This window comes from Dermacentor albipictus, chromosome 10, assembly GCF_038994185.2.
Source record: "Dermacentor albipictus isolate Rhodes 1998 colony chromosome 10, USDA_Dalb.pri_finalv2, whole genome shotgun sequence".
Classification (NCBI taxonomy): domain Eukaryota; kingdom Metazoa; phylum Arthropoda; class Arachnida; order Ixodida; family Ixodidae; genus Dermacentor; species Dermacentor albipictus.
The window spans coordinates 79,654,804-79,671,437 of NC_091830.1; the positions used below are offsets into that span (position 1 = coordinate 79,654,804).

At 47.3% G+C, this 16,634-nt stretch overlaps 1 protein-coding gene across 2 annotated transcripts in view; it reads left to right on the plus strand.

The window, feature by feature from the left end:
• LOC139050389 (growth arrest-specific protein 2-like) overlaps nt 1-16,634 on the plus strand; it is a 286,366-nt gene that overhangs the window by 232,537 nt on the left and 37,195 nt on the right. For both annotated transcript variants that reach the window (XM_070526670.1, XM_070526671.1), the window contains 2 exons: nt 8,875-9,016; nt 13,864-14,167. In XM_070526670.1, coding sequence (XP_070382771.1) covers nt 8,875-9,016; nt 13,864-14,167 — 446 coding nt within the window. The remainder of the gene's footprint in view (nt 1-8,874; nt 9,017-13,863; nt 14,168-16,634) is intronic.

The window sequence follows — 16,634 nt, forward strand, 5'->3', positions numbered from 1 at the left end:
CTACTACTACTACTACTACTACTACTACTACTACTACGACTACTGCTACTACTACTGCTACTCATTATACATCCGTCACTGGTACTAGACCACTCGTAAAAAACGTATCACTGTATTGCACTATAAGACGGAAGAAAATTGTACTTGTGCAGTTCTACATGATTTTTTTTTTTTTTTAGCAAAAAGAATTCATTGACGTTACCCTCGACTACGACGTAGATGGTAGAAAGATTTCGTTTTCTGCACTTCCCGTCGCCCGCACTATCGCGTTTCAGTAGTTCGGACATCACATACTGCTGCGCTGGTTTTTCTGGCTCGCGAAACTCGGGACAAACTGCAACCAGCAGGGAATGCCACGTCCGTGTGATGTCACGGGATTCCCGAACTGTCCACGCCGCATGACCAAGAACAGCTGCAGCGGCGAATCCAACGTGTGCTTTTTGCTTAGGAAACCGTAGCGCCATCTATCGGACTCCGTTTTACTCGCATACGGCTGTAAAAGGGTGGCGATGGCGTGTCACCACTGCGCGCGCTCTGAGAGCGATCGATTTTAATTGCGCTGAAGGTGTGCAGACCCTCCAGATGCAAATTTGTCCTAAACTGTGTTCCTTTTCTTTTTGTTGTTCGGCACGAAACAAGCGCAGCGAGGTTTCTGGCGTTGTATTTTAACCGTCCCAGTCTACTGAGTGCTTGCCTTTAGTGTCCCTTTAATTATATTAACTCTATACATGATTAGGGACATTTGAGCTAAACATATTTGCCATAACAACAAGATTGACAAATATATTCCCTGTCGCCTTATCTCACACGGGCATTCCTCACGTGCTAATAAAGCTCGCGCACCAACTCTGCTGTCCACAGTTCGTGACTCCGCTAATCCAGCCCGGACAGTCTGGCTATGCCAGCGTAGCCTCCGTAACGTTGCACCGTTACCGGCCGTGACAGACGCCCCCTAGAAAGAGTCGTAGTGGAGTGCGGTTGTGGGGCAGGGACGAAGAGGGAGCAGTACCGTGCGCGCGCATGTGTGTGTTTGTGTTGTGGAAGGCGAACGGCGGGACCTTTCCTCTCTCTCTCCCCCTCCTCGACGTCGTCATCGTGTGGGTAACGGGACGGAGAGAGAGGGTACGCGGGACGGACTACGCGAGCAACCGGGCGGGTCTCTTGTCGTTCACGCGTTGCTGCAGACGCCCCACTCTCACCCGATCCTTTCCGACGCTTTCCGTTCTCCGCACCGCTAGCTACTCATCTCCTTCGTTCCCCCTCGCGGGTGCGTTTTTATTCCCGCCGCCCGGGGTCTCCAGGGGTCGCTGGCCTCTCCCCCGCGCGATCCGTTAGATGGAGAGTGCGGATACGTTCGCCGTTGCACGAGCGTAAGACAACCCAGCGTGGTTTCGGATTCGGCCGGTTTCCTACTGTTTTCGTTTTCACGTGTAGCCTTTTTTATTGCGAAAGCAATACTGCTCGCACTTTCGGCCCCTCAATGGCTGTGGCGCCTCCTTACACAGCTGCGCGTCACGTGACCGTGTGACGTCACGCCAGCCCGAGAGACGGGGCCCCAGCTCGCGGCATCGATGCTGGAGGCGAAGCCTTGCGCGCCGCTGGGAATCCATGTATAGCCATGCATAACATAGATAAGTCATAAGTGTACCAAGGATATCAATAGCAGAAACCAAGCAAAACAATGTATAGCCATAAGTTTAACAAAGGGCAACCAGTCCACACCACCAGCCGAACCAAGGCGCAGCCAAGGGTGTTGCTTTCGCAATTTTCCAGGCTTAACCAAGCTAAGCCTTCGGCCCATGTTTTTTTTTTTTTCTCCTTTAACTGCCGTTCGCCTACTCGTATTCTATATATCGCGTTTTTTTTTTTTGCCGTCCTAGTTACAAGCACAAGTGGAAGCATCGCAACGGGCAGTCGCCTTACGCGTGCTCTGAGGGGGTACACTTAGACCGGCAAGGCCTAATTAGCGCGCTGCTATCGCGTAGGTAAGCGTCTTAAGCGTTGTACAGAACTTTTCGTGGGCCCTTTAGGTGGCTGTGTATAACTCTCGAAGTGTTCCAGGAGTGCTGGGTAAGGGATTTTCTTCCCAACATCACGTATCGTATCGTAGCGTATCGAGGAATGCAGCGCTCATTACTGCTGTTGGAAGCAATTCGATCGATCATTTCATTAGTCCACGCCAAGATTCTCTTTTTCATTGCTTCTGGGCGTGGGATCAGACAAGACCATCACCAACGATGGCGAATAGCTTTTTTTTTTTTTCGTTCTCTTTCATATCCCTTTACCTTATCACCTTTGATTTCCTTGTCTTTGTGGTCTGTGGGCTTTGCGTGGTGGTGTCTAACAAAAATTTAAGAAATCGATCCACTCGGGTTCCTCTTCTCGTTCGTGCTATACCTAGCTTACCGCAGTTGTTTCTGCTTGTTTGTTGTCTTACCTTCCTCTCGCGTTTCCGTATGCTACTGAGCAGCGGTGACTCGTTTCCGACCTGCACGACGTTTGCTCTCCCCCCCCCCCCCCCTGCAGTTTGGGTTTGGTGTCTCCGAGGTTGCAACCAACCCTGCGACGTAGTCGCAGCTTGAACCCAGCGCGTGGGCCCTCTTAGACCTCGCCGACTCGGCAAGGGATAGGGCTCAAGGCCGTGGATCGCGCAAGGCCTTACGCGTGCGTCTCCATAATAAGCGTCCCGGCGGCACGGAAGCGACGGGCGGCAGCGTCATCTGATCGCCGCCACTTCTGCTTCGCGCACAACCACCGCAAGGCCGTCGCCTTTTTTTCTCTCTTCCAACTCGCGCTCTTTTTTTTTTTCTCTCTCTTCCGACTCGCGCGCTTCGTCCCGCGGCTTCCTGCTGGTCGCCGTCTGCGACGCGGGCTCGTAGCGCTCGTGCTGCCGCTGCTTTCTCGTTTTTGTTTTTAGCTGCAGCGACCGCGTGTGACGTCTCCTGCTTTCAGCGCATGCTGTCGCGTGCGGGGTTAAATATAACGGATCTGTGGGCATAGCGCGCGGTTGCCGCCGTTTCTTGCTGCTGGCTTCGCGTCTCGCTATTCCGGGGCTCCCTTCCTTTTCTTGGGAGCATCTGCTGTACCGTCTCTCTCTCTCTCTCTCTCTCTCTCTCTGTTGTGAGTACGAGTGTTCGTTGTCGCGATCCCAACACGCATCGTTACCTCGCCGTTTTTCGCACCTAAGCCAGCCTACACTCTACGCAGACGTAGTAGCTTTCATAGGATCGCGTTTCTCACATTTTATAGATTAGCGGCGTTCGTTGCCTTAAGTAGCGGCAAGAGCCGTGCGGGATTGGGTGTTTGTGCTGATCTTTTGTTGTAGGGACAGTATGCACAAATGCGGCGCCGCGCGCGTCGTGTTCTGCGGGCTGTGAGATGACGCCTGGGACCGCGGTAATTCATCGTTCCCTTCCTTAAATTATGATCCAGCTGGTGTCTACTTAAGGCCCAGTGGCGTAGCCAGAAATTTTGTTCGGGGGGGGCTACGCCACTGCCCCTCCCCCCCACAACGTGTGTGTACATATATATATATATATATATATATATATATATATATATATATATATATATATATATATATATATATATATATATATATATATATGTAGCTGCACGTAGCAGCTCAGCCTCCTCCTTAAGAGGAAGCTTTAGCTCGGGTGCTCCTATTTAAGTACACGTAGAAGGGGAATTTGTTTTTCCCTGCAACCACTTCACCAAATTTGAGGAGGTTTGTTGCATTTAAAAGAAAAAGTTTAATTCTAGTGACTACTGGCTTCGAATTTTTCATTTAGGTGGTCGATTATTTATTAAAAATTGGCCAAAATTGAAAATTTTCAGAAAACGAAACTATCAAGTTTAAAACTCCGTGACTCAACAATGAAACATGATATCACAATTCTGTGAATTGCATCTAATAGTACATCTACAGCGGACAAAATAGATATGTTACACACGAATCTCAAAAAAATTTAGTATTGTAGAAATACGGCTTTTGCAGAACCCTTGTACACAACGTAACCAATTCACGTAAGATACAAATTGACACAGCAAACTTGTCCGCTTTGACTGTTATAATAAATGCCGTTTACAAAACCACAATATCTGTTCTTCATGCATAGCTATTAGCTTGTAAACGTCGTGCTTCTATGTTTTCAAACTTGCGAATTTTCCAAAATATTTTAAACAAAATTCAGGCCCTAAATCGAAGTTCTGTTTCCAACAGACACTAGGATTTAACTTTCTCTCTCAAATGCAACCAATTTCAATAAAAGCGATCAGCAGGATTATCTGAGAAAAGCGTTTCTGCGTTTTACAAGTATTTGAATAGGCCGCGTCGGATTGGGCCCGAGCTAAAGCTTCCTCTTAAACAATTTATCGAGGGATCAAATACATGAATAATAACTGCATTGTCATTGCGAAAGATGCTGCAAACGAATTCTTGAAAGGTACGCACTGTAAATACAAGTAAAGTATGTATTTTTTCATAAAATATTATACTCGTATGTGCCAAAAATTGTGCCCAACATAACTGACGTCAATGCTTCCATGTTTTTTGTCTATTTATTAAGTAAAGAAAATATCACACGAACTTTAGAACTATATCAGTTCGAAACCAGGAAAGCAGTGCATGCCGCTGATATGAAAAATTAAACGGCAATGAACTGAACAAGTTGAGGACAAATGTGTTAATGAAACTTTGTCATTCAAGAACCGTGCTTACATTCTTGTATATATGCAATGGCGAGTGAAAAATCTCAATGACGCTGTCGTTTGTTCCAATGTATTACCCAGGAGTAGCTGTCCCTTGTCGTGTATCGTGAGTAATTGCACCGAAGTTATAGTCGCGACAGAGAGCACGTATAAAAAGCAGGAGTTCTGCAAGATATATGAGGCCAAGTCAAATGAATGAGCCAACAACGGGGTACATTATTTAAAAGTAGCCTTCATGAGAATTTAGACATTTGTCCTGTTGACTAACGAGTTGCGTGATTCCCGTCTTATAAAACTCCGTGGGTTGCTGCTTCAAAAAGTCTGTATCTGGTTCCCTTGAGCTGTTTTTTCGGTTGGCCCAAAATGTAGAAGTCGCAAGGTGACAGGTCTGAGCTGTATGGCGGATGTTGCAGCGTTTCCCACTTGAACTTTGCCAGTTTTGTATTAACCACATAAGCGACGTGGGGACAGGCATTTTCGTGGAACAAGATGACCCCATTCGTCAATTTTCCACGTTGTTCGTTCTTGATTGCGACACGCTGCCGTTCTGGCGTTTCACAATAACGGAAACAATTGATAGCCTCTCAAGATTTAGCAAATTCTATCAGTAATGGACCCTGTCGATCGAAAAAAAAAGTCAACAGCACCTTTCCAGCGGAAATGATGGCCTTTACGTTCTTTGGGCGTGGTAAATTCGAATGTTTCCACTGTAAGCTTTGCCATCCTGTTTTAGGCTCGTAGTAGTGGCACCAAGGTTCGTCCGCAATCACAGTTGCAAACAAGAAGTCGTCATGCTCATTGTGATACCCGATCAGATGAGTCAAGGCAGCGCGAAACTTCTCCGTCTTCTCGCGATGGATAAAAATCTTGGGGAGCCATTGCGCACCAAAGAGCCGATAACCGAGAAGCTCATGAATTATGGCGTGAACCGAACCGTGACTGATGTTCAGACGCTCTGCCAGTTCATCGATGCGTATCCTCCGTTCTTGTTTCAGCAGCTCATGAACCTTTGAAATTGTGTGGGGGGTGATTGCACGATGGTTTTGGCCCAGTCTTGGAATGTTTTTGCAACGTCCTTTGAACCGTTTGCTCTAACGCTTCACAGTGGTCAATGAAATGCAGTGTTCAACGTACACGGCATTCATATGGTGATTAATTTCTGTTTTGGAAACACCTTCAGCTGTCAAAAACTTCGCGACACCGAGCTGTTCATCTTTTGAAGTGTCCATTATGTGACGCAACCATATTCAACCCAGTGTATGAGAGCAATTAAGAACATTTATCTTCACACCTGCGTGTCACTTTTGTAAATGAGACATGCCGTTCTCCTACGCGCATGCCTCGCAGATAATGAACCGAACCATTATTGCGCGGTTAGGGTAGGCTCACTTTCATTTGACTCGCCCTCGTACATTAGAAATGCAAAGATACAGTGGGATATGCAAATGCGAAAATACGGCTTGATAAAGGACACAAAAAGTGTCACTGGAAGCAAAGTTCACTGCATGTATACACAAAACCTCGCAACAAGATATTTAAGTATACGTATACGTCTCCAATGAGTCTATGAATGTAAGAAGAAGTAACTGTATATAATGCGTCAAACAAGGCAAATAAACATGTTGCACAATCATAGATTCACAGAATCCTAGATTCCGCCCCCATTCCATCCACTCCCCCCGATGTATCGCGCGCGACGGAAGGCGGCGCGCTTGCTCCCCGCTTTTCTCCTTTGCGCACACAAGACTGAGCCACCATCGTTGGCTCACCCATTCCACCTCCTTTCCTACGCCTTCACTCGCACACACAGCACGTAGCGCGTGGTCACGATGTTATCACCCTTGGACTTTATACGAAACATGAGGTCGATGGCAGGAATGCGCCTGGAGTGTCCATATAATTGCTTTCGCAATAATATAATAAACGTATCCGGCAACTGAAGCGTCCCGTCGCCCATTACTTTCCGCAAAAGAAGTATCAAAATCGAACTTTCACCATGCGATAATTCACTGCGCCGCAACAATGTATATTTTTTCTGTGAGGCGGAGGCACCGAAATGAAAAAAAAAAACGCATAGGAAAGTATGTTGGCCAGAATCTAATGCCTACTTCGGGCACCTAATGGGGCTACGGAAGGAATACCGAAGAAAACATGAGACGCTTGGTCCACTGAGAACCATGCGCATACTGCTCAGTATCCGACAGCGGCGAAACAAGACTTTCCGGAAAGGTTCCACTCAAGGAATGCGGTGCAATCCTTGAGTGGTGAGACCCCACAGTGATGGCGGCGAGCGACCATTGTTTTTTTTTTTTTCTCCTCTGCTAGCCAGAAAGCGTCCAAAACTCTGTCCGGTGAAAATCCACTCGGCCAGAGCAAACCGAACGCGCACCGAAGTGCACCGCACGGTGGTCGGGGCCATACGAGAAAAACGTATGCACTCTGGCTGGCTCTGGCAGCCCGCGGGTATGATAGCGAGAACAAAAAAAAAAAATTGAAGAGGCTCAATGTGTCCTCGCGAATGAAAGTCAAAGTAGAAAAAATAAATAAGAACGTAGTTACTTTGGGTGGCTTTAGTGTCTTGATATGGATGTTCTGGCGTAGCTTAAAAAAAATGTTGATATTTTTTTATGTGACATGACGGCACAAATGAACCACCCCAACGTTTCGTTCATTGGACCTCGCTGCCTGCTTTGTCAACTCGTCTGCTAGTGTGTTGATTTGGCTTGTCTCGTTGTATGTTCCGATGTAAGACTTTAGAAAAGTCAATAGACCTTTGGCGTCAAATGTTTATAACAACATTAAACCCACAAAGTTCCGCAATTGAAAATCTAAAGCACAACTTTGGAAATGTCAGTGAACCTTTCACATCAAGAGCTTATGAGATTTATACCCATAAAGTTTCGCAATTGATATCCATGCGCTCCATAGATTCCGTGGCCTCAGTGAGATGCCGCGGCGAGCCCGCTCACCATCAAAGCGCCCTTGAAACTTTGTGCTCGGATGGGACTGCTTGGCGTTATGCGACTCCCGGTGTATGGGCGTTGCCACGAAATCCAGCCCGAGTTCGCAATCTTCGCGGTTAAATGTCGTTTCGAGCGTCAAAAAGACATTCTAGACAAAATCCAGAGTGATTTCCGGCGCCGGGGGTCGCTTTGGTCGGCGGTGCATGAACAGCACGAAAAAATTTCGGGGGGGGGGGGGGGCTGAAGCCCCATAAGCCCCCCCCCCCTGGCTACGCCCCTGTTAAGGCCTGAAGTTAAATTCGAGCTTCGCTGGATATTGTCCCATTATTGAAAGTAAAAAGTGCTACTTACCTTTAGAAGTTGTGTGGCGCAATTTTCAAGAAGTGCAATCTTTTGATATAGTGTTGAGCTGTTGAATCTGAACCAATAGCGACTGCTTGATGTTTCTGATGTGATGTGCTGCGATGAGGCCAGACCGAAGATGGCGGCAAGTTACGCTGTCTCCGTCGTTTTTCTGTTAACGTTTTTTTTTTCCTCCTTGATATCGACCAGCTCCGTATTTTACTAACAACCCCCATATCGCAATTTATTTCTGAACTTGTATTGCACTTGTACGCGTCTCGCTTGGTGTTATAACGAAACTGACAGTTCTCTTTTCTGGTTCAAAAAGTTCCCACCTCGTTGCGGCCTGTTAAAATAACAAAAATAGTCATTATCTATCCGGATACCTGGTGTTTTCTAGAGGCACGCCTTCCAAGGACGCATAGTTAGCATTAATTCAAAACTAATGCCACTTAGGAACCACGTGAGTGTCTTTCTCACGTTCGTGGCAGTCGCAGCTCTCCGCCTACACCTGCAAAACACGCCCAATTTCGAGTGTTTTTTTTTTCTCCCCGTTATCCCGCTTCCCTTATTTTGTTCCTGCTAGAACCTCCCGCCGCCACGTTCTGCTATTTCAGCTCTTTTCCCGTGTTTCATTGTTGATCTTGGGAAAGGTAATTACGCTGACTGCATACTTGTTATTTGACAAATGATATCGAGCAGCGTCGACAACGACAATCAATCAATCAATCAATCAATCATTCTATCAATTCACCTATCAAGCAATCAGACAAAATCGGAACTGTTTATGTTGCCACATATTGCATCGACCCTATTATTTATTTTTTTTCCCCTTCTCGTACGTGCCTCGGTACAGGTGGTGCCCAGCTTCGAGTTCAAGTGCTGGGAGAATGCAAAGTCCGGCACATTCTTCGCGCGGGACAACGTCGACAACTTCCTGCGATGGTGCCGCAAGTTTGGCGTCAACGAGTCCGTCATGTTCGAGTCGGACGGACTGGGTGAGCGCGCGCTTTGCTTTCAATTCCCTCGTCGCTTCCCCAACGAGTAGGGAAAGACGCAAAAAAAAAAATACGATCGAGAAAAGGGTACGTTCGTCAACTGCGGGCTTCCGTCGGCGGTTTAAAGCACTGCCGGAGGCATTGAATTCATGCACGGCAAAGTTGGCTTTCGCTAACGACACTGAGAAAGACAGACAACCATGCCAAGATGGTGGTCACTGCGGCAGAGGAAAATGGAGACACACAAGCTTATCGACGCATGCTTAAGGGAAGGCAGTAGCAAACCGTCAATCATAGCCACTTGCAGCCACTCGCAAAATGCCACGGTTCTCGGGAAGCGTAACCTTTCTGACATGACGTGTCTTCCGTCCATTTGACCGCTGCCGAGACATTTCACATTTTTGCCTCTATTTCTTAAATATGATGTTTTGGAGACGTTCGTGCTTTTAATTGGCACCGCATTCTTTTTTTTACATAGAAATGCTTGCTGTGAAGATTAGAGAAGTAGAACAATTACATAAGAACACATAACCGAAATTGAACTGATACGAACAAGTCAAGTACAACCAATATAAAAGTCAATTCACATAAATGAACATTGGTTGACCTTCTTGCTCTAGTTGGGTCCCGCACAGGGATCCCGTACTTTTCCGCACAGTGAAATAATTTGTCGATTTTGGCTTCACCACTAGTGTCGGGGTATTCGCAGGCGTTGTCAACCACGTTGTCAAATACGCTACCCGCCGTGGTGGTTCAGTGGCTATGGTGTTAGGCTGCTAAGCACAAGGTCGCGGGATCGAATCCCGGCCACGGCGGCCGCATTTCGATAGGGGCGAAATGCGAAAACACCCGTGTACTTCGATTTAGGTGCACGTTAAAGAACCCCAGGTGGTCGAAATTTCCGGAGTCCTCCACTACGGCGTGCCTCATAATCAGAAAGTGGTTTTGGCACGTAAAGCCCATAATTTAATTTTAATGTTGTCAAATACGCTGTTTTGGTGAACTCTTGGAATTACAACGCGAAGTCAGTGCGCAGTTCTGCCGCCGAATTACTGCTTCGCAATCACTGAAAATGCACGCTTCTTTCTAGCACAGGTAATTCATTACCTTAGCAAAACGAACTGTGCTTTGATTATACAGCACTGTGATCACTCCAAAACCGTAGCTCACCCTCGCCTCTATTCCAGACGTCGTATGTGCTCGAATGCTACCAGGAAGCGTCCGTAAACAGCATTTGAAGTCAAGTGGACAAATAGTGTATTATGCAGTTCTTGCAGCATAGGCTGAAAATAAATGATGAAAAAAATAATGATAATTAGGATTGCATTTCAAAATGTAATTGACAGCATTTCGAAGCGATTTCTTTTTTTCTGTCTTGAAATGTGTGCCGCTCGCGGGCGAATTCGACATTTGCGTGGCCTTTCATGGCACGTATACCAGTTCGCTTACCTTAAGCTTATGTACTTTGCAAGACGATGTGTGATGTATTAGTATTCTAGCGTGTCGGGTACCAATTAAGACGCGACGTCAAGTCGTCGAACGGCCCTTTCCTTTTTTTTTTTGCTTCCTCCCTACGAGCCTAGCAGCACTGCTTTTTGACCTGCCTTCTCCCCCTCCCCCATCTCTCTCGTTTTAATTATTTCATTTCTTTTCGCTAGAGTTCACTTTCGATGCTTATGATTGCCGGCCTTTTAGTGGCCTGTTTTGCCTGGATCTCCCTTAATAAACCACAAAGGGCACAAAGGGCAGAAAGCTGTTTCAAGCAGCTTAAATTAGCGCTGTTTTCGACGGTACCCCTGCGGGTGAAATGCCAGCGAGCCCCGGGCCTTAAGCGACGCTTTGCAAGAACATTCGGGAACCTGGAAGTAAATTTGAACGCTAAGATTAGCATCACTTGGGATTCTGGTTCCAGCTTCTCACAACGCTCTTCTTCTTTCGCTGAGTAACTGCCGGACGTTTTCGGACGCACCAACGCCATTAGGGACAATTTGTCTACTTCGCCCGGCCCAGATGTGACAGATGACCCCTTTTTCTTTAAACAAAAAAAAAAAGAGGGGAAGAGGAATCTTCTACTCTGTCTTAGGACAAGCGCGTAAAACGAGGTGTTCCTTGACGTAGACGCAGGGCGCCACGCTCGGGCGTGCTGACAAGTTGACAACGCCTGCTTGGCAATGTTCTCAAGCTGGTTCCTTGAGCCTTTCCTTTTTGCCTCCCATTCCATTTTTTTTTTTTTACACAAACTATCGACTACACGTTGTTCAAGGCGAAAAAGAGGCAACGGCTTTTTTTATTTTTTTTTATTTTTTAACCGACAGTACGCACACAGTCCACGGCTTGTCAATGAGTGCCTCAATGTAGTGTTTTTGTTTGTGCATTTTGATGAAGCGGTAAAGAAGTTTGAAGACTTATTTGACGGCCATATTTGCTTGCACTGAGGTGCGCTTTATTTTGGGACTTTGCTAACGGTGTTGAGTGAAACGCTGTAAGAGTGAAACGCGAAAGTGCGTCGCTTGCGGACTATCGAAAGCCTCGTCATATTCGTACCTTTGTGGGCATCTGGTTACATTTCTACTTTTTGTACCTTTCCATTCTGTCTTCCTTTTCAATTGCGACCTCTTACTGTCTCCGTCTGTTCGTCTCTCTGCTGGCCTCGCTTTTTGTGTCAACCTCAAGTTCAGACAGTTAGGATACACCCAGCAAAATTCTTTCATTTTTGAAGATCCTTTAATCTATTTTCTTTTTATTTTTTGCCAAGGTTTGGAAACTTTTCTTCAGTAACGCTAAAGAGAAAATTAAGTGTATCCATGTTAGCAAATAAGCTTTCGCAATAAAAAAAAGCCACACTTACTTTAGACTAGGCATAAAAGATTATAAAGATTAAAATTATGGGATTTAAGGTGCCGAAACCCCTTTCTGATTATGAGGCACGCCGTAGTGGAGGACTCCGGAAATTTCGACCACCTGGGGTTCTTTAACGTGCACCTAAATCTAAGCACACGGGTGTTTTCGCATTTCGCCCCCATCGAAATGCGGCCGCCGTGGCCGGGATTCGATCCCGCGACCTCGTGCTCAGCAGCCCAACACCATAGCCACTGAGCAACCACGGCGGGTGAGGCATAAAAGAGTAAAGATGCTAAAACAAAACGCGGATGGCGAAACAGCCCTGGAGATCACACACCAACTTGCCGTGACTTCGCCTATGTTGACGGCGTAGCTACAATTTTCTTTAGCATGAAAATGTAGCCTTTCCTTACCAAAGCAAAAACAAACTGACCGAAACTCAATCTGTGATGACTGTGATGATCATTTTTGCTTCGCCGAAATAGCCCAAATGCCGGTAAATGTACATATTTTTAAATCCGTGGCGCCACACTAGCGTGCCGGCGGGATTTTGGAGCGAAATTGAGAAATTAGAAATTGGGGCGTCGGTTTTTCGTTTTTTTTTCTCAATTTATCAACTTATTTCCGCGAAAATAACAAAAATCTGGTTTTGAAAGAATACCTTATCAGTGAAAAGCTATTGACTTGGTGTTTTATGTGGTGTTGGCCAAGTGTAAAGAACTTTCGTTTTTCGTAAGATTGGCCATCATTGATTAGTATAGTTTAGTACGGAATGAATGTTCGCAAAGCTGCAGGGCTGAATATGGTCTTTTTTGTTTGTGAGCAGCCTTTGAGTAGCATCTAAGCAGACGACGGCTGCACCTCGTGCTTAGCGGATATGATGTAAGTTCCAGAACGTCCCAGTGTGCCTTGGGCCGGTCCCTGCCGGCAGCGCCCAATCTTTGAGGTCGTGCCGAAGAGCATATAACTTTCCGAGCTGTGCGTCACTTCCGGCGTGTAGCAATGTCGGTGCCCTCCCCCCTCCCCTTCCCCGATATCGGTATCGTAAATGTCAACTTTTACGAGCCTTTCCTGCCGTATCTACTTGCATATTAAACGCAAAACTTAGAATGGATGCCACTGTTGACTAGGCTTCTTACGCATCGCTAAATATGTTTTTGCGGTTGACCATTAAAGGACCCGTCGCCAGGTTTGGCCATTTTAAACAAACAAGCGTAGCGTATACATTAAGGGCTGACGGTCGTGTCTGCTGAAATCCCGGCCACGCCTGCCGCATTTCGATAGGGACGAAATGCGAAAACACCCGTGGTAAGTGCACGTTAAGCGTCTAAGTGCACGTTAAAGAATCCCAAGTGGTCCGAATTTCCGGAGTCGCCCCCAACGGCGTGCCTCCTAATCAGATCGTGATCTTCTGCACCTCATAATTTAATTTTGTCTGCTAAAGTATTACAGCCGAAGTTTCAAACTATGCCTCGCGCGCTTTCGCGGTCGCGGAAGCTCGCTTCGGGCCAGGGAGTTGCAATCACACGCACAAATTTTATTGCTAGTGCGTGTTCCGTCACTCGCCATAACTAATCGTTGAATGAGGAAAACGCAACGCCCGAAAGAAAAAAGAATGGATAAGAAAGGAAGACAATGAAAAAAAGGCGGCAAGGTGTGACGCCGCAGTACGATCCCTCGGCTCCGGTATGGGGAGAGAACGGGGAAGGAACACCGCTTGCGAACGTTGGCCGTGACGCTCGCCTGCTGGCGGCGTAGTAACTGGACAGTTAATCTGTTTTGTCTCCTTCGATAACGAGTCGATTTGAAAAATTATTTCGGTAAAACGCTGGTTTCGGTAGACGCTGGTTTACAGCTTCCGGTCTATAACCAAGATTTGCAACGGGGCCTGGCAAAGTTGGTTCAAGTTGGTTAGCTTTAAACTTGGCGGGTGACCCTGTCTTTCTTTCAATGCGAGTGTTTGTGTCTCCCTCCCTGTACGCGCGTCTCCCGACCCCACCGGCCAGTGCTCCACAACCAGCCGCGGTCGGTGGTGCTGTGTCTGCTGGAGCTGGGCCGCATCGCGTCACGGTTCGGCGTCGAGCCTCCCGGCCTGGTCCAGCTGGAGAAGGAGATCGAGGAGCAGGAGCAGCAGCTGCTGCAGCAGCAGCACGGGGAGGAGGGCGACGCGCCGGAGGTCCTGGCCGCCGAGGCCCTCGCCGCGGGCGACGACGAGGAGTCGTCCTCGGCCTGCTCGTCGCCGGCGCTGTCCCGGGCCCACTCGTGCCTGTCGGACGACGACGTCGCCTCGACCGCGGGCGACCAGAACGGGTAACGGATGGCTCGACGCCGTCTCGAAACCCCCGTTGCCGTGCGACTTCGGCAAGCCTGTTATCGGGTGTACTCGAGGCTTAGGGCACATTCACACCGGCGACTTGAGGAGGTCGCGCGACCGTTTGCGACTCGCAATCAAAAAGCGACCGAAGGCGACGGATGTTCACACCGGCAAGCCCGGCTGAGCGCGACCCGCAAGTCGCAATCCCGGAGATTATCGTTCTCAGCGAGAACTCTCGGAATCTACGCGGAATTTGAATGCGACGCCGGAGGAGGCCGTATGTAGACACACGAACGATCACTTCCGGTGCGCCACTGATTGGTTTATCAGTTTTGCGACCACGGTCGCGCGACTGAAAAATCGCGCAGAGAGCGACTCGCCCAAAATGGTCGCTTTTCGAGAAAGGCGACCGTTTGCGACCATTTGCGACTGGTCGCAAAGCGACCAACTTGGTCGCGTGACCTCCTCAAGTCGCCGGTGTGAATGTGCCCTTATCATCATCAGCCTGGTTACGCCCACTGCAGGGCAAAGGCCTCTCCCATATTTCTCCAACAACCCCGGTCATGTACTAATTGTGGCCATGCCGTCCCTGCAAATTTCTTAATCTCATCCGCCCACCTAACTTTCTGCCGTCCCCTGCTACGCTTCCCTTCCCTTGGAATCCAGTCCGTAACCCTTAATGACCATCGGTTATCTTCCCTCCTCATTACATGTCCTGCCCATGCCCATTTCTTTTTCTTGATTTCAACTAAGATGTCATTAACTCGCGTTTGTTCCCTCACCCAATCTGCTCTTTTCTTATCCCTTAACGTTACACCTATCATTCTTCTTTCCATAGCTCGTTGTGTCGTCCTCAATTTGAGTAGAACCCTTTTCGTAAGCCTCCAGGTTTCTGCCCCGTAGGTGAGTACTGGTAAGACACAGCTATTATACACTTTTCTCTTGAGGGATAATGGCAACCTGCTGTTCATGATCTGAAAATGCCTGCCAAACGCACCCCAGCCCATTCTTATTCTTCTGATTATTTCTGTCTCATGATCCGGATCCGCAGTCACTACCTGCCCTAAGTAGATGTATTCCCTTACGACTTCCAGTGCCTCGCTGCCTATTGTAAAGTGCTGTTCTCTGCCGAGACTGTTAAACATTACTTTAGTTTTCTGCAGATTAATTTTTAGACCCACTCTTCTGCTTTGCCTCTCCAGGTCAGTGAGCATGCATTGCAGTTGGTCCCCTGAGTTACTAAGCAAGGCAATATCATCAGCGAATCGCAAGTTACTAAGGTATTCTCCATTAACTTTTATCCCCATTTCTTCCCAATCCAGGTCTCTGAATACCTCCTGTAAACACGCTGTGAATAGCATTGGAGAGATCGTATCTCCCTGCCTGACGCCTTTCTGTATTGGGATTTTATTGCTTTCTTTATGGAGGACTACGGTGGATGTGGAGCCGCTATAGATATTTTTCAGTATTTTTACATATGGCTCATCTACACCCTGATTCCGTAATGCCTCCATGACTGCTGAGGTTTCGACAGAATCAAATGCTTTCTCGTAATCAATGAAAGCTATATATAAGGGTTGGTTATATTCCGCACATTTCTCTATCACCTGATTAATAGTGTGAATATGATCTATTGTTGAGTAGCCTTTACGGAATCCTGCCTGGTCCTTTGCTTGACAGAAGTCTAAAGTGTTCCTGATTCTATTTGCGATTACCTTGGTAAATAGTTTGTAGGCAACGGACAGTAAGCTGATCGGTCTATAATTTTTCAAGTCTTTGGCGTCCCCTTTCTTATGGATTAGGATTATGTTAGCGTTTTTCCAAGATTCCGGTACGCTCGACGTTATGAGGCATTGCGTATACAGGGTGGCCAGTTTCTCTAGAACAATCTGCCCACCATCTTTCAATAAATCTGCTGTTACCTGATCCTCCCCAGCTGCCTTCCCCCTTTGCATATCTCCCAAGGCTTTCTTTACTTCTTCCGGCGTTACCTGTGGGATTTCGAATTCCTCTAGACTGTGCCCTTAAGTCGTCCTCAGATTGGATGCCACTTGCGCATGATGAGTCCCGCACATATCGAGCCTCAGTGCTGCTAAGATCACTTCTGTAAAGCAGTGATTTGGGCTTGTTGGTAAGACGTCGTGAGGCTTATAGCGCGTTAAAAAAGACAAGGACCAAAGTTAGACGTGACATATAGCTCCTGTGTGTGTCACGTCACACTTTCGTCCTTGTCTTTTTAACGCGCTATAAGCCTCACAATAAGATCACTTGCACGCCTCTGCAACACTGTGCGCACTCACGGACGCACTTGGTCTGATTTCTAGCCAAAGGCGCATATTTCAAAAATTTGCGAAAGAAAGCTTTCGCAAGAGGGCGCCTGTTGTCCCCGGATGTTTTTCTGTGCCTCACGCAAATTCGGTGTGATAAAGTAAAATCAAACACGTTGCTGGACTACTTGGTGCA